The sequence below is a fragment of the Neovison vison genome, chromosome 5 (genome assembly GCF_020171115.1).
Source record: "Neovison vison isolate M4711 chromosome 5, ASM_NN_V1, whole genome shotgun sequence".
Lineage (NCBI taxonomy): Eukaryota > Metazoa > Chordata > Mammalia > Carnivora > Mustelidae > Neogale > Neogale vison.
Window position 1 is genome coordinate 83,339,629 of NC_058095.1, and position 19,542 is coordinate 83,359,170.

Sequence of the window (19,542 nt, forward strand, 5' to 3'; positions counted from 1 at the left end):
TTTTTTTTTAAAGATTTTTTATTTATTTGACAGAGAGCGATCACAAGTAGGCAGAGAGGCAAGCAGAGAGAGAAAGAGAGAGGGAGGAGGAAGCAGGCTCCCTGCCCAGCAGAGAGCCCGATGCAGGACTCGATCCCAGGACCCTGAGATCATGACCTGAGCTGAAGGCAGAGGCTTAACCCACTGTGCCACCCAGGCAGCCCGAGCCAGTGACATTTTATTAACTTTTTTTGAACCACTAGATACCTGGAGACCACATAATAGGTCCCTACCATTCTAACTATTCTCATATGCTTTAAAGCTTCTAAATTCATAAATCTGAATTAGTACTTCATAAAACTACTGCAAGTAAAGGGGCACCTGGGTGGCTTAGTTGGTGAAGTGTCTGCCTTCAGCTCAGGTCATGATGCCAGGGTCCTGGGATCGAGCCCCCATTGAGCCCCTTGTTAAGCCCCATGTCGAGCCAGTGCTGGGTTCCCTGCTTAGTGGGAGTCTTCTTGTCCCTCTCCCTCAGCTGTCCCCCTTCCCCTTCTGGTGTTCTCTCTCATGCTCTCTCGCTCTCTCTCTCTCTCTCCCTCTCTCTCAAATAAATAAAATCTTTAAAAAAAAAACACTGCAGGTGAACATTATTCTGTTACATAGCAGCAAAGCAGCAGGGGAGAAAAGTTAAGTAATAAAATTGATTCAATTCTGGGGTGCCTGGGTGGCTCAGTCAGTTCAGCGTCTGGCTTTTGCTCAGGTCATGATCTCAGGGTCCTGGAAGCCAGCCCTACAGCTGGCTCTCCACTCAGTGGTGAGTCTATCCCTCCCCTAGCTCATACTCTGACTCTCTCTCAAATGAATAAAATCTTTTTAAAAAATTGTTTCAGTTCTAATTTTTTAAAAAGATTTTATTTAGTTATTTGACAGACAAGCGATCACAAGTAGGCAGAGAGGCAGGCAGAGAGAAAGGAAGAGAAGCAGGCTCCCTGCTGAGCAGAGAGCCCAATGCAGGGCTCGATCCCAAACCCTGGGATCATGACCTGAGCTGAAGGCAGAAGCTTTAACCCACTGAGCCACCCAGACGCCCCTCAATTCTAATTTTATCATTAATGGCATTTAGCTTTGAAAAAAATCCACACAAGATATTTTTTAAAGTATCTTTCCATTCTATAGTTACTTATTCATTGAGCAAAGATGAAGTAAAACTGTTTCTACATTATTATTCTAAGTTGGCTATGAAATATTTGTCAGTAAGAGCTATTAAATATTTCCTTGGAAGGGCACATTTGGTGTTTGAGCTGAAAAACTAGAGCATGGTAGGGTTTGCTCTCTGTGTGTCTGTGTATATAGCCATATGCCTACATGTTTTAATGCAAAAATTAGCAGGATAATACCTAGGATAGCACTCTGAAAAAAATTCATGCCTCAGAAAATTTCTTATAAAAAATGTACATAAGTCACCCTAAAGTAAAATTTTGGAATTAAAAAGTTAAGACTAGCTTAAGGGATGCATTACCTGAAATAAAATAACATTCTACTAGACAAGGTTCAAGATTGGCAACTTATAAGGTCCTGAACTCGCCTCTTCCCAGGAACACAACAAATCTACAACTACACATTGAACAATTTCCTCTGAAAAGGACCCAAAAGCCAGCAGAATAGCTCCTCCACAACAAAAAATAGAAGGGCCACACTAAGTGGAATAGGAGAGACACCATCTCATAAGAAACCCCACCCAAGCCTCATCATAATACAAATCTTGTTCCCAAGGACCAAAGGATTTATGCTCCCACATCAGGCAACCGAATCCTACAGAACTATACTAGAGAGGCAAGCTCCCCACCTCAAAGTGCCTGGCTTCAAACACCAACGGGCTTACTTCCAGGAGAACCATAGGGTTATATGGAATGAAAAATCCGCTCTTAAAGGGCTCGTGCACAGACGCACAGACCCTGGGACCCAGCAAAAAAGCAACAGTTATAAAGGTACCTAGCATATGCAAAGGAGACTCACCTATTAGTTTTTTTTTTTTTTAAGATTTTATTTATTTATTTGACAGACAGAGATCACAAGTAGGCAGAGAGGCAGGCAGAGAGAGAGGAGGAAGCAGGCTCCCTGCTGAGCAGAGAGCCTGATATGGGTCTCGATCCCAGGACCCTGGGATCATGACCTGAGCCGAAGGCAGAGGCTTTAACCCACTGAGCCACCCAGACGCCCCTCACCTATTAGTTTTAAAGCATCTGAGGAAAGGCAGGAACTTTTGGGACTCTCTCTGAAGACAGAGGCATCAATGGGTACCATTTTTGTGTCCTCCTTTTTTTTTTTTTTTTATTTTACTTCTTTTCAGTGTTCCAGCATTCATTGTTTATGCACCACACCCAGTGCTCCATGCAATGCGTGCCCTCCATAGTATTATGAGCCACCAGGCTCACCCAACCACCCACGCCCCGCTCCAAAACCCTCAGTTTGTTTCTCAGAGTCCACAGTTTCTCATGGTTTGTCTCCCCCTCTAATCTCCCCCAATTCACTTCTCCTCTCCATCCCCAAATGTCCTCCAGGTTATTCCTTATGCTCCACAAGTAAATGAAACCATTTGATAACTGACCCTCTCTGTTTGACTTATTTCACTCAGCATAATCTATTCCAGTGTGTTCTCCTTCTGCCTTGTTGGTGCCAACTCTGGCAAGCACCATTTCTGTATACCCCTCCCCCAGCCTACTATCTCAGGTGGGAATGCTGTGCCCCCACCTCCACAGGATACTGCCTGGGCCTGCCTTGCCAAAGCCAGCAGGCACACACACCCTACCCAGGAGATGGCCCTGGCTCTGGTGGCCAGAGGGGATCATGTTTCTGGGCCCCATGTGTCTGAAACAATCAGAGAGACACTTCCTGCCAGGCTACCACTCCCACGGCTCTATGCAACAGAAGGCAGAAACACATGTGAAAAGGCCTATTTTCTTGTTCTGGAGCTTCAGCCTGAAAGGCAGGCTATTATTATTACCTATCAATAATTACTTTAAATGTAAATGAACTAAGTTCTACAATCAAAAGAGTGGCTGAACAGATAGTAAGATAAGATCCATCTATATACTGTCTACAACAGTCTCACTTCAGATGTAAGGACACATACAGTGGAAAGAAAAGATATTCCATGCAAACAAAAACCAAAGCTAGGTAGCTATACTTTTATCAGACAAAAGAGACTTTGAAACAAATACTGTAATAGAAGACAAAGAAGAGCATTACATAATGATAAAGGGGTCGACCCAATAAGGGGATATAACATTTTTAAGTATTTATGCACGCAACATAGAAGTGGCTAAATATATAAGGCAAATATTAATAGACCTAAAAGGAGAAATTGACAGCAGTAATACAATAATTGAAGGAGGCTTTAACATCCCAATTACATCAATGGATAAATTATCCAAACAAAAAGTCAGTAATTCAACTATTGGGTATTTACTCAGGGAAATTGATAATTCTTAAAGATACATGAACCCCTATGTTTATTGCACCATTATTTACAATAGCCAAGACATGCAAGCACCCTAAATGTCCATTGACAGATAAATGGATAAGGAAAATGTGCACACACACACACAGAGGAATATTACAGTCATAAAAATGCGTGAGATCATGCCATTTGAGACATGGATGGACCTACAGGATATTACACTAAGTGAAATAAGTCAGACTGAGGAAGACAAATATCATATGATTCCACTCATTAATGGAATCTTAAAATATGAATAAACAAAAAGAAACAAAGCTACACATATAGAGAACAAACTGATGGTTGCTGGGGGCAGAGGGGCAAAATGGGTGGAGGGGAGAGGGAGACAGAGGCTTCCAGTCATGAAATAAATAAGTCATAGGAAAAAAAAGCAAAGCATAATGAATACTGTCATTATAATGCTGTAATGTCAATGATGCTGTAATGGCACATATGGTAACTCTACTTGTGATAAATTGAGCATAATGTACAAACTTGTAAAATCACTAAGTAGTACAACTGAAACTAATGTAACATTGTGTGTCAGCTATCTCAAAAAAAAGTAGCTATCTCATGAAAAGAAATTAAGTCTAAACACACTGCTGTTCTTTAATCAATTAATTAAAAATAAATTTAGCAGAATACATATTCTTCTCTAGTACACATGGAACATTCAGAATAGATCATATGTTAGTCCAAAAAACAAGTCTCAATCAATTTAAGAACATTAAAATCATATCAAACATATTCTCCAATTTTAATGTATGAAACTAGAAATCAATATAGAAAGACAATTGGAAAAATCACAAATATGTGAAGATAACACAACATGCTACTGAACAATCAATGTGCTAAGAATAAATCAAAGGAGAAATAAGAAAAAAATTCAAAGAGAAATACAACAGTCCAAAATCTACAGAATTCAGCGAAAGCAGTTTCAAGAGGGAAGTTTATAGTGTTACAGACCAACCTCAAGAAACAAGAAAATTTCAAATAAACAATCTAACTCTATACATAAAGGAACTAGGGAAAAAAAGAACAGACAACTCTACAAAATTAGTAGAAAGAAGGAAATAAAGACCAGGGCAGACATAAGTAGAACAGAGACTAAAAAGACAACAGAAAGGATCAATGAAATGAAGAGCTTTCCTTTGAAAAGGTGAACAAATTGACAGACCTTAACCAAGCTCACCAAAAATGAGGGACAGCGGTTCTTCAAATAAATAAAATCAGAAATGAAAGAGGAATAGTTACAACTAATACCACGAGAAATATGAAGGATTGTAAGAGACTACTAAAACAATTATATGCCAACAAATGGGACAACCTAGAAGAGATGGATAAATTCCTATAAACAATCCTCTAAGAAAATCTGAATAGACTGATTACTAGCAAGGAGATTCAATCAGCCATTAAAACCCTTCCAACAGTGCAAGCTGGTGCAGCCATTCTGGAAAACAGTATGGACATTCCTCAAAAAGTTGAAAATAGGGGAGGAGTCAAGATGGCGAAGTAGCAGGCTGAGACTACTTCAGGTAGCTGGAGATCAGCTAGATAGCTTATCTAAAGATTGCAAACACCTACAAATCCAACGACAGATCAAAGAAGAACAGCAATTCTAGAAAGAGAAAATCAACCACTTTCTGAAAGGTAGGACTGGCAAAGAAGTGAATCCAAAGCGAGGGTTAGATAGACCCCAGGGGGAAGGGCCAGTTCCCAGCAAGTGGCGGAGCAATGGAGCACAAAATCAGGACTTTTAAAAGTCTGTTCTGCTGAGGGACATCGCTCCAGAGCAGGGTCCTAAACCAGCGTGAAGCCCACGCAGGGTCAGGGTGGCCTCAGGTCCCGCAGAGTCACAGAAGAATCGGGGGTGTCTGAGTGTCTCAGAGCTTGCAGGTATTAGAACAGGGAAACCGGCAACAGAGACAGAGCCGAGGAGTGAGCTCTCAGCTCGGGGTTACCTTGAACCGGTCACCAGCTTGGTGAGCTCGGAGCGCAGCCAGAGGCCAGGGAGATGGGAGTAATTGGGCGCTATTCTGAGGGCGCACTGAGGAGTGAGGCCCCAAACTCTTGGCACCCCCACCCGGAGACTGGGAGGCCGCCATTTGTATTCCCGTCCTCCAGAACTCTACGGAAAGCGCTCAGGGAACAAAAGCTCCTGAAAGCAAACCCTAGCGGATTACTCAGCCTGGCCCCTGGTAAGGGCGGTACAATTCCGCCTGGGGCAAAGACACTTGAGAATCACTACACCAGGCCCCTCCCCCAGGTGATCAACAAGAAATCCAGCCAGGACCAAGTTCACCTACTAAGGAGTGCAGTTTCAATACCAAGGAGAGCAGCGGAATTCCAGAGGAGGAGAAAACAAAGCACAGAACTCATGGCTTTCTCCCCATGATTCTTTAGTCTCGCAGTTAATTTAATTTTTTTTCCTTTTTCAATTTTTTTTCTTCTGCTGCTAAATTTTTTTTAACTTTTACCCTTTTCTTTTTTAACATTTTTTAACTAGTTTATCTAATATATATTTTTTCTTTCTTTTTTATATTTTTTCTTTATTCGTTTTCTTTTTTTAACTGGTTCTTTTTTTTCTCTTAACTTCTTTTTATCCCCTTTCCCCCACCCCACGATTTGGGATCTCTTCTGATTTGGTTAAAGCATATTTTCTTGGGGTCTTTGCCACCCTTTGAGTATTTTACTTCCTCCTTCATATACTCTTATCTGGACAAAATGACAAGGCGGAAAAATTCACCACAAAAAAAAGAACAAGAGGCAGTACCAAAGGCTAGGGACCTAATCAATACAGACATTGGTAATATGTCAGATCTAGAGTGCAGAATGACGATTCTCAAGGTTCTAGCCGGGCTCGAAAAAGGCATGGAAGATATTAGAGAAAACCTCTCGGGAGATATAAAAGCCCTTTCTGGAGAAATAAAAGAACTAAAATCTAACCAAGTTGAAATCCAAAAAAGCTATTAATGAGGTGCAATAAAAAATGGAGGCTCTCACTGCTAGGATAAATGAGGAGGGAGAATTCGAGAGATAAGTGACACCATAAGACGAAACAACATTAGAATAACTGGGATTCCAGAAGAAGAAGAAAGAGAGAGGAGAACAGAAGGTATATTGGAGAGAATTATTGGAGAGAATCTCCCTAGTATAGCAAAGGGAACAAGCAACAAAATCCAGGAGGTGCAGAGAACCCCCCTCAAAATCAATAAGGATAGGTCCACACCCTGTCACCTAATACTAAAATTTACAAGTCTTAGTGACAAAGAGAAAATCCTGAAAGCAGCCCAGGAAAAGAAGTCTGTAACATACAATGGTAAAAATATTAGATTGGCAGCAGACTTATCCACAGAGACCTGGCAGGCCAGAAAGAGCTGGCATGATATTTTCAGAGCACTAAACAAGAAAAACATGCAGCCAAGAATACTATATCCAGCTAGGCTATCATTGAAAATAGAAGGAGACATTAAAAGCTTCCAGGACAAACAAAAACTGAACGAATTTGCAAACACCAAACCAGCTCTACAGGAAATACTGAAAGCGGTCCTCTAAGCAAAGAGAGAGCCTTAAAGTAGTAGATCAGAAAGGAACAGAGACAATATACAGTAACAGTCACCTTACAGGCAATACAATGGCACTAAATTCATATCTTTCAATAGTTACCCTGAATGTTAATCGGCTAAATGCCCCAATCAAAAGACAGAGGGTATCAGAATGGATAAAAAAAACAAAACCCATCTATATGTTGCCTACAAGAAACATTTTAAACCCAAAGACACCTCCAGATTTAAAGTGAGGGGTGGAAAGCAATTTACCATGCTAATGGACAACAGAAGAAAGCAGGAGTGGCAATCCTTGTATCAGATCAATTAGATTTTAAGTCAAAGACTATAATAAGAGATGAGGAAGGACACTATATCATACTCAAAGGGTCTGTCCAATAAGAAGATCTAACAATTTTAAATACCTATGACCCTAACGTGGGAGCAGCCAACCATATAAACCAATTAATAACAAAATCAAAGAAACACATCAACAATAATACAATAATAGTAGGGGACTTTAACACTCCCCTCACTGCAATGGACAGATCATCCAAGCAAAAGATCAACAAGGAAATAAAGGCCTTAAATGATACACTGAATGAGATGGACATCACAGATATATTCAGAACATTTCATCCCAAAGCAACAGAATACACATTCTTCTCTAGTGCACATGGAACATTCTCCAGAATAGATCACATCCTCGGTCCTAAATCAGGACTCAACCGGTATCAAAAGATTGGGATCATTCCCTGCATATTTTCAGACCTCAATGCTCTGAAGCCAGAACTCAACCACAAGAGGAAATTTGAAAGAACCCAAATACATGAAGACTAAACAGCATCCTTCTAAAGAATGAATGGGTCAACCAGGAAATTAAAGAAGAATTGAAAAAATTCATGGAAACAAATGATAATGAAAATACAACGGTTCAAAACCTGTGGGACACAACAAAGGCAGTCCTGAGAGGAAAATATATAGCGGTACAAGCCTTTCTCAAGAAACAAGAAAGGTCTCAGGTACACAACCTAACCCTACACCTAAAGGAGCTGGAGAAAGAACAAGAGAGAAACCCTAAACCCAGCAGGAGAAGAGAAATCATAAAGATCAGAGCAGAAATCCATGAAATAGAAACCAAAAAAACAGTAGAACACATCAACGAAACTAGGAGCTGGTTCTTTGAAAGAATTAATAAGATTGATAAACCCCTGGCCAGACTTATCAAAAAGAAAAGAGAAAGGACCTAAATAAATAAAATCATGAATGAAAGAGGAGAGATCACAACTAACACCAAAGAAATACAGACAATTATAAGAACATACTATAAGCAACTCTACGCCAACAAATTTGACAATCTAGAAGAAATGGATGCATTCCTAGAGACATATAAATTACCAAAACTGAACCAGGAAGAAATAGAAAAAAACTTGAACAGACCCATAACCAGTAAGGAGATTGAAACAGTCATCAAAAATCCCCAAACAAACAAAAGCCCAGGGCCAGACGGCTTCCCGGGGGAATTCTACCAAACATTTAAAGAAGAACTAATTCCTATTCTCCTGAAACTGTTCCAATAAACAGAAAAGGAAAACTTCCAAACTCATTTTATGAGGCCAGCATCACCTTGATCCCAAAACCAGACAAGGATCCCATCAAAAAAGAGAGCTACAGACCAATATCCTTGATGAACACAGATGCAAAAATTCTCACCAAAATACTAGCCAATAGGATTCAACAGTACATTAAAAGGATTATTCACCACGACCAAGTGGGATTTATCCCAGGGCTGCAAGGTTGGTTCAACATCCGCAAATCAATCAATGTGATACAACACATCAATAAAAGAACAAGAACCATATGATACTCTCAATAGATGCTGAAAAAGCATTTAACAAAGTACAGCATCCCTTCCTGAACAAAACTCTTCAAAGTGTAGGGATAGAGGGCATATACCTCAATACCATCAAAGCCATCTATGAAAAACCCACCGCAAATATCATTCTCAATGGAGAAAAACTGAAAGCTTTTCTGCTAAGGTCAGGAACACGGCAGGGATGTCCATTAACACCACTGCTATAACATAGTACTAGAAGTCCTAGCCTCAGCAATCAGACAACAAAAGGAAATTAAAGGCATCCAAATCGGCAAAGAGGTCAAACTATCACTCTTCACAGATGACATGATACTATATGTGGAAAACCCAAAAGACCCCACTCCAAAACTGCTAGAACTTGTACAGGAATTCAGTAAAGTGTCAGGATATAAGATCAATGCACAGAAATCAGTTGCATTTCTCTACACCAACAACAAGACAGAAGAAAGAGAAATTAAGGAGTCAATCCCATTTACAATTGTACCCAAAACCATTAGATACCTAGGAATAAACCTAACCAAAGAGGCTAAGAATCTATACTCAGAAAACTATAAAGTACTCATGAAAGAAATTGAGGAAGACACAAAGAAATGGAAAAATGTTCCATGCTCCTGGATTGGAAGAATAAATATTGTGAAAATGTCTATGTTACCTAAAGCAATCTACACATTTAATGCAATTCCTATCAAAGTACCATCCTTTTTTTTTTTCAAAGAAATGGAACAAATAATTTTAAAATTTATATGGAACCAGAAAAAAACCTCAAACAGCCAAAGGAATATTGAAAAAGAAAGCCAAAGTTGGTGGCATCACAATTCCAGACTTCAAGTTCTATTACAAAGCTGTCATCATCAAGATAGCACGGTACTGGCACAAAAACAGACACATAGATCAATGGAACAGAATAGAAAGCCCAGAAATAGACCGTCAACTCTATGGTCTACTAATCTTTGACAAAGCAGGAAAGAATGTCCAATGGAAAAAAGACAGCCTCTTCAATAAATGGTGCTGGGAAAATTGGACAGCCACATGCAGAAAAATAAAATTGGACCATTTCCTTACACCACACACAAAAATAGACTCAAAATGGATGAAGGACCTCAATGTGAGAAAGGAATCCATCAAAATCCTTGAGGAGAACACAGGCAGCAACCTCTTCGACCTCAGCCACAGCAACATCTTCCTAGGAACATCACCAAAGGCAAGGGAAGCAAGGGCAAAAATGAACTATTGGGATTTTATCAAGATCAGAAGCTTTTGCACAGCAAAGGATACAGTTAACAAAACCAAAAGACAACTGACAAAATGGGAGAAGATATTTGCAAATGACATATCAGATAAAGGGCTAGTGTCCAAAATCTATAAAGAACTTAGCAAACTCAACACCCAGAGAACAAATAATCCAATCAAGAAATGGGCAGAAGAAATGAACAGACATTTCTGCAAAGAAGACATCCAGATGTCCAACAGACACATGAAAAAGTGCTCCATATCACTCGGCATCCGGAAAATACAAATCAAAACCACAATGAGATATCACCTCACACCAGTCAGAATGGCTAAAATTAACAAGTCAGGAAATGACAGATGCTGGTGAGAATGCAGAGAAAGGGGAACCCTCCTACACTGTTGGTGGGAATGCAAGCTGGTGCAACCACTCTGGAAAATGGCATGGAGGTTCCTCAAAATGTTGAAAATAGAACTGCCCTATGACCCAGCAATTGCACTACTGGGTATTTACCTTAAAGATACAAACGTAGTGATCCGAAGGGGCATGTGCACCCGAATGTTTATAGCAGCAATGTCTACAATAGCCAAACTATGGAAAGAACCTAGATGTCCATCAACAGATGAATGGATCAAGAAGATGTGGTATAACGCAATGGAATACTATGCAGCCATCAAAAGAAATGAAATCTTGCCATTTGCAACGACGTGGATGGAACTAGAGGGTATCATGCTTAGCGAAATAAGTCAATCAGAGAAAGACAACTATCATATGATCTCCCTCATATGAGGAAGTGGAGATGCAACATGGGGGGTTAAGGGGGTAGGAGAAGAATAAATGAAACAAGATGGGATTTGGAGGGAGACAAACCATAAGTGACTCTTAATCTCACAAAACACACTGAGGGTTGCTGGGGGGAGGGGGGCTGGTAGAAAGGGGGTGGGGTTTTGGACACTGGGGAGGGTATGTGCTATGGTGAGTGCTGTGAAGTGTGTAAACCTAGCAATTCACAGACCTGTACCCCTGGGGATAAAAATATATTACATGTTTATAAAAAATAAAAAATAAGAAGTTGAAAATAGAGCTATCCTACAACCCAGCAACTGCACTACTGGGTATTTACCCTAACAATAAAAATGTAGTGATCCAAAGGGGCACGTGCACCCCAAAGTGTATAGCAGCAATGTCTACAATAGCCAAACTATGGAAAGAACCTAGATGTCCATCATGAGATGAATGCATAAAGAATATGTGGTATATATATATAATGGAATACTAGGCAACCATCAAAAGAAATGAAATCTTGCCATTTGCAATGACGTGGATGGAACTGGAGGATATTATACTGAGTGAAATAAGTCAATCAGAGAAAGACAATTATATGATCTCTCTGATGTGAGGAATTTGAGAGCGGGGGGGGGTGTGGGGACTAGGGAGGGAAAAAATGAAACAAGATGGAATCAGGAGGGAGACAAAGAGACTCAATCTCACGAAACAAACTGAGGGTTGCTGGGGGGTGGGGGTAGGGATAGGGTGGCTGGGTTATGGACATTGGGGAGGGTATGTGCTATGGTGAGTGCTGTGAAATGTGTAAGCCTGATGATTCACAAACCTGTACTCCTGGGGCAAATAATACACTATATGTTAATTAATTAATTAATTAATTTAAAATATTTAAATTTTAAAAAAACCTCCTGATCAATCAAAGTCTAGGCCCAAACAGTTAACTGGTGAATTCTATCAAATATTCAAACAAGATTTAGTACCTATTCTTCTCGAGCTCTTCCAAAAAATTGTAGAGGAGGAAATGCTTCCAAACTCATTTTACAAGGCCAGCATTACCTAGATACCAAAACCAGACAAGGACACTACAAAAAAAAAAAGAAGATAAGGGGGAGATAGAGAGAAAGAAAGAAAATGATAGGCCAATATCCCTGATGAACACAGATGCAAAAATCCTCAATAAAATATTAGCAAACTAAATTAAACAATACATATACATCATGATCAAGTGGGATTATTCCAGGGATGCAAGAATGGTTCAATACTCACAAATCAATCAGTGTGTTACACCATATTAACAAAATAAAGGACAAAAATCATAGGATCATCTCAATAGACACAGAAAAGGCATTTGACAAAATGCAACATTCATTTATGATGAAAACTGTCAACAAAGTATAGAGGAAACATACCTCAATATAGTAAAGGCCAATTACGACAAATGCACAACTAACATCATACTCACCTATGAAAAGTTGAAAACTTTCTTCTAAGATCAGAATTGGCAGGATAATTGAACAAGATCTTGAATAAGATCAAGATCATTGCTCATTCTCACTACCTTTATTCAGCATAGTATTGGAAGTCCTAGCCAGAGCAATTAGGCAAGAAAAAGAAGTAAAAGACCTCCAAACTGGAAAGGAAGAAGTAAAACTCATTTGCAGATGACAGGATACCATACTTAGGAAACCCTCAAGAGTCCATCAAAATAGTGTTAGAATAAATGAAGTCAGTAAAATTGCAGGATACAAAATCAATAAACATATATCTGTTGTACCTACACACTAATAACTATCATAAGAGAAGTTATTTTTTCCTCAGAAATATCAATCATTTAAATTTTTTTTAATTTTTATTAGCATATAATGTATTATTACCCCCAGGGAACAGGTCTGTGAGTCGCCAGGTTTACATACTTCACAGCAGATAAAGGGCTAGTATCCAAAATCTATAAAGAACTTTTCAAACTCAACACCCAGAGAACAAATAATCCAATCAAGAAATGGGCAGAAGAAATGAACAAACATTTCTGCAAAGAAGACATCCAGATGGCCAACAGACACATGAAAAAGTGCTCCACATCACTTGGTATCAGGGAAATACAAATCAAAACCACAATGAGATACCACTTCACACCAGTCAGAATAGCTAAAATTAACAAGTCAGGAAACAACAATGCTGGCAAGGATGTGGAAAAAGGGGAACCCTCCTACACTGTTGGTGGGAATGCAAGTTGGTGCAGCAACTCTGGAAAACAGTATGGAGGTTCCTCAAAAAGTTGAAAATAGGGGTGCCTAGGTGGCTCAGTGGGTTAAAGGCTCTGCCTTCAGCTCAGGTCATGATCCCAGGATCCTGGGATCAAGCCCCACATCGGGCTCTCTGCTCAGAAGGGAGCCTGCTTCCCACCCCGCCCTCTGCCTGCCTCTCTGCCTACTTGTGATCTCTGTAAAAAAAAAAAAAAAAAAAAAAAAAAAAAACCTTAAAAAAAAAAGTTGAAAATAGAGCTACCCTACGAGCCAGCAATCGCACTACTGGGTATTTACCCTAAAATACAAATGTAGTAATCCAAAGGGGCACATGTACCCAAATGTTTATAGCAGCAATGTCCACAATAGCCAAACTATGGAAAGAACCTAGATGTCCATCAACAGATGAATGGATAAAGAAGATGTGGTATATGTATATATATATATATATATATATATATATATATATATATATCTACAGTGGAGTACTACACAGCTATCAAAAGAAATGAAATCTTGCCATTTGCGATGACATGGATGGAACTAGAGGGTATTATGCTGACCGAAATAAGTCAATCAGAGAAAGACAATTATCATATGATCTCCCTGATATTAGGAAGTTGAGAGGCAAAGTGGGGGGTTGGGGGGTAGGGAAGGGAAAAAATGAAACAAGATAGGATCGAGGAAGACAAACCATAAGAGACTCTTAATCTCACAAAACAAACTGAGGGTTGCCAGCAGGAGCGGGGAGGGAGAGAGAGGGTGGTTAGGTGCTGTGAGAAGTTATTTTCTTAATCTCATATAGAATTGCAACAAAAAAGAATAAAATACCTAGGAATAAATTTAACCAAGGTGGTGAAAGACCTGTACTTCAAATACACTTTAATAGAACTTTAAGACAGTGATGAAAGAAATTAAAGAATACAGATGAATGGAAAGATATTCTATGCTCATGGATTGAAAGAAGTAATGTTGTTAAAATGTCCTTACTACCCGAAACAAACTACAAATCCAAGGCAATCTTATCAAAAGCCCAATGGGGTTTTTCATAGAACTATAACAATAACTCTAAAAAAGCTAAAGGGATCTTGAGAAAGAATAAAACCAGAAGTATCATGCTCCCTGGTTTCATCCTATAGTATAAAGCTATAGTAACCGAAACACTACAGTATTGGCAAAAAAAAAAAAAAAAGAAAAAAGAAAAGACATGCAGGTCAATGGAACAGAATAGAGTCCAGAAATTAACCCACACATATCTAATCAATTAATTTATGACAACAGAGTCAAGAATATACAATTGGGAAAGGACAGTCTCTTCAATAGCATTGGGGAAAATGGATAGCCACATGCAAAAGAATGAAAATGGACCACTATCTCATACACAAAAATTATCTCAAAATGAATTAAAGACTTGAATTTAAGACCTTAAACTACAAAATTTCTAGAAGAAAATCTAGGTGGTAAGCTCCCTGACATAGTCTTAGCAATGTCTTTTTTTGGAGCTGAAGCCAAAGGCAAGGGAAACAAAAGCAAAAAGAAACAAGTGGGACTACATCAAACTAAAAAAGATTCTGCACAGCAAAGAAAACCATCAAGAAAATGACAAGACACCTACCAAATGCCAGAAGACACTTGCAAATGATATATCCAATAAGGGATGAATATCCAAAATATATAAAAATCTACAACTCAATAACAAAAAACAACTCAATTAAAAAATGGGCAGAGGATCTGAATATACATTTTCCAAAGAAAACACAAATGGCCAAGAGACACATGAGAAGTTGTTCAATATCACTATCAGGGAAATGCAAATTAAAAACACAATGCAAATTAAAAACACAATGAGATATCACCTCAAATCTGTCAGAATGGCTAAAATCAAAAACTCAAGAAACATCAAGTGTTGGCAAGGATGTGGAGAAAAGGGAACCTATGCTGCACTATTGGTGGGAATATAAATTAGCGCAGCCTCTCCGGACAACTGTATGGAGATTACTCAAAAAATTAACAATAGAAATATCATACAATCCAACTATTTCAAGGTTTGGTTATTTACCCAAAGAATACAAAAAACACTAATTTAAAGATATATACACCCCTATGTTCACTGAAGCATTACTTACAATAGCCAAGATATGAAAACAACCTAAGTGTCTACCTATGAATAAATCGATAAAGAAGACATGGTACACACACACACACACATACACACACACACACACACACGTATACTATTCAGCCATAAAAAAGGAAGATTTTGCCATCTGTGACAACATGGACAGAACTTGAAGGTACAATATTGAGTGAAAACTGGACAAAGACAAATACTATATGATTTCACTTATATGTGGAATCTAAAAAACAAAACAAACTAAACTAATCTGAACTCTTAGAGAATCGGGGATTCAGGTGAGCAAAATTGGGAAAGGGGATCAGCTGTGTGATGACGAATAGTAACTAGATTTGTGGTGATCACTTTGCAGTGTATACAAATACCAAATTATAATATTGTATACCTGAAACTTACATAATGTTATATAACAATTTTACCTCAATTAAAAAAAAAAAACAGGGAAAAAACCCAATATCCTAACAAGCCCTTCACACTGTGTATCAGAAAAGGGAAAAAAAAAAAAAAGCAATCTCTGTTATAAAAGCTCAAACATCAGTCTACTAGGACCAGGCATGATGACCACACAGCTGGTAATGATAGTTTGTACCCTAAGGGTAAGGCCCTGGAATCAGAACTTTTCTGGAAGGAGATGGGCCACTGAGCTCAGTCCTAAATAAGTGTGCTCAGTGAAAAGAGAGAGAGGCACGGGAGAAAAAGCACACTTGAGGCCCAGGAACATGACAATGTTGGTCTTCTTCCCCAGATTGGTTCCTATTTTAGAACAAGCTCAAGGCCTAAAATTTGGGTAAACACAATGCAGTATGTATGTGAATATAAAATTCATACTTCAGTTATTCAGAAATATAGTATTTGTGAAGGTAAGTTCCCCTGCAGACTTCTAGGGCTAAGAGATATGATAAGCTTGAGAACACCACTCAAATACAGCACCACTCAAATGCCTTCAGGAAACCCACTTTTACTCCCATTTTTTAAAATTGCCACTACCATATTTCCCCTTTCTTCATGTTCCCACAGCCAAGAGGCTTTTCTCTTCTTTCTTAATTCTTCAAACACTCCTATTCTGTCAAGCCCACCAGTCTGAAGGGACTTGCCTTGGATGCTCACAGGAAAGCTAAGTGGCCATGATGAATGGTGTCCTTTATGGGGGTACCTGGGTGTCTCAGTTGTGATCTCGGGGCTCTGGAATTGAGCCCCGAGTAGGATTCCTTGCTCTGCAGGGAGCCGTCCACTTACCGTGCTCATGTTTTCTCCCTCTCTCAAATATATAAATAATACCTTAAAAAAAAGGGTGTTCTTTATGAAAAAAAATCAATGGAAAAGAATTAAATAGAGACTGTATTTCTAGCAAGTACTTTTATGAGGGAATCTGGTAATTACTAGGAAAAGATGTAAAATCAATGGTCCAATATGTCCCTGAAATTGAATACGTGTATTTGGTCTGCTGAAACCCAAAAATTAAACTCAACCAGGTTTTAGGGAATTAATTTACACTCCCCAGTCCCATTTTGTAAACCGATGTTCCTTGGAATCACCCATGAGGCCAGAAGAGAGAGCAAGACTGAGAGAAAGGGGAGGTGTGAAGAGTGGGAAGACAGAGGAAGGGAGAGGGGAGGGGGAAGAACAGAAAGGAAAGGGAGAGGAATGAAGGGAAGGAAAGCAGACTATTCCAAAATCAGAGACAGGTGTTTTCTGAGGTGCAGAGGGTATGGGATAGACAGGAAGGGCTTTCTATCCTGTGTCAGTTCCTGCAGTCATTAAAGTTTGCCAGCCCTCCTCTAATTCCTTATCAACCTCCCTCAAGGGAATCAGAAATCAACTAACTCACTAATCCCAGTACCCTCTTGAAACACTGTTCTCCTCATGAAAGAACCAGAGCCAGATAGGCACAGTCAATTCCAAACTCCACCTGACAGTTATTAGGTGAAAGCAGAATAACACTCCAACTCATGGTGTGAGATATACAAAACTCCAACCCTTGACCCTGGACAACTGAAATGCAAGTCAAGCATAGTCACTGTGCCCAATACAAAGTACGCTTTTAAAATATACTTTTATATTCCTTCACCAGGCAGCCACACACATCCACAAGCCTGTAAAGGTCAAAGGCTCAGTTAGGTGCACTGTTCTGTGACCAAAAGGAAGATGACAAAAGCACCCTGGTTCCTTTTTTCAATAGGTTCTAAAGGATAAAGCCTGACACTGGAATTGTCGCTGGTGGGCAGGTCAGGCAGGCCAACACCTCAGTGGCATAAAGCGACACAAAGCCATTCCCAAAAAGGTGCTTCTAACTAAAATAGCAAGTATTATGTTTGTAGATTGCTATGATAGCCTATCAATGCAAAAGTATGCAAGTATGCATAAATACCTTTTTTTTTCTTTAATTAAAATAGCAGAAGTTATAAAAGACCAGGTGGGGGAACAAACCAGAAAAATTTGGACAGAATTTAGGCTACTAAACCCACACACGCTAGCAAACTCTGAGCTCCAGCGTTCCCCTCCGGAAGCGGCACTTTCTCCACGAATCAGGAACGAATTAGGATTGCCCCCGTGTGTTTTCCAAGCACCTGTTGCCGCCCAGAGACACCGCTGGGGATAAGAACATACACATCCACCGACGCCTGGGTGGCTCTGCCTTGGCTCAGGTCATGATCTCAGGGTCCTGGGATCGAGTCCCGCATCGGGCTCTCTGCTTGGCGGGGAGCCTGCTTCCCCCTCTCTCTCTGCCTGCCTCTCTGCCTGCTTGTGATTTCTCTGTGTCAAATAAATAAAAATCTTAAAAAAAAAAAAAAAAAGAACATACAAATCCTCATGCCCTGCAGGCAGCCCTAATAATGGATTGCCAACGGACCTTCATTACTGGCTTAGGACCCTCATTACTGGCTTAGGACCCTCATTACTGGCTTAGTCCCATCGCGGCCACTTACTGTGACCAGGGGCAAACTGCTTAATCTGTTTTCTCACCCATAAAGTGGGAATAGTTAAGAATACGGTTCTGCATAATCTTTGCCAGACTTCCTTTCACCCAACGCCTAGCACGTGTTTTGTATTTGCTAGTAGGCCTAGCATCACTCAACTAATTGCACAAACTGCATTTCCACCGCAGCCTGCGCTGTCGGCTTTCTGAACCCCGCTGGTAAGACAGCACGAAATGAAACAAAACCGCACTCCACAGCGTGCTTCAACCTGCAAAGCCACGCCGCCACCGGGCGCTCCTACAGGCCTGGCCACTTTCACAGAGGGTTGCAAGGACACACGGAACCCTCGAGGGTTGAAGGCTGGCGTTCCACCATGCCGTTTCCACTTCTGATACCTGACAGCGACCTGGGCGCCCAAGCCGCGGGGGCGACACACGCGCCCCACGTTCTGGCGCACCATGGGCCCGGGTCTCCTCCAGCGCCGTGGCAAGAGCGCGGCGGGTCGGTGGGTCGGGGCCGTTTACCTGCCAATGATCGCCACCTCGCCGGCCGCTGCGGACGCCATGGCCCGACGCCAAGCTGGCCCGGGACCGCACCGCAAGTGCGAAGAGCTGTGGGCTACGGGGCTCTCCGGCGCCGTGCGCCGCGCCAGAACCCCGCGCGGGGCGGGGCGTGACCCGTGCCTATTGGCTTGGCACCCGAGCCAGGGCGGGCGCGCGGGCCCGGATAGGCTCCGGGAAGGCCGGGGGCCGGGGCGGGCCCGCCGCCTCAGTCCCCATTGGGTGCGTGGCAGGCGGAGCCTCCACCCGGACACCAAGGCACAGAATCGCAGCAAAGGGACGCAGGCGGGGTTGACCCGGGGGAGGACCTCCTGGTGGGAAAGCTGGATGGAAAGGGCGAAGACCCAACCCTTCAGACTCCAGCAATTCATTTTTTCATATTTTAGTTTCCAGCTGTGCACCCTAAAATCAGTGTACAAAGGAGGGGCACCTCCAGGCCGGCACAAGGCTTGACCGCAAAGCCCGAAAGAAACTAGCAGTAGTACTTCCTCTTTGAAAATATTAGCACCTCTTCAATACATACCAGTTCTGGTCTTTATACTGAGGGAGGCTATTGCTGAGTTTACGCTCATAATTCGTTTCTAGAAAGATCCTCGCTGCCATTCTCCATAGATGAGAACTGAGACCCAAGAACTTTGGGAAAGCAGGAAAGCTCTAAATGTATGTATCTGTCAAACTGGAAGACGTGTTTGATCCCACTACACTGTGCTAAGGGGACCGTGAGGAATGGTAATTATTTGAACTGCACTTCCTTCTTCCAGAGGCCGAGTAGGT

The 19,542-nt window shown here is 40.8% G+C and overlaps 1 protein-coding gene across 1 annotated transcript in view; it reads right to left on the reverse strand.

Moving 5' to 3' along the window:
* Positions 1-18,824, reverse strand: part of CRYL1 (crystallin lambda 1) — a 156,468-nt gene extending 137,644 nt beyond the window's left edge. The window contains exon 1 of the mRNA XM_044249388.1: positions 18,733-18,824. Coding sequence (XP_044105323.1) covers positions 18,733-18,773 — 41 coding nt within the window. The 5' untranslated portion in view covers positions 18,774-18,824. The remainder of the gene's footprint in view (positions 1-18,732) is intronic.
* Positions 18,825-19,542: the final 718 nt, after the last annotated feature.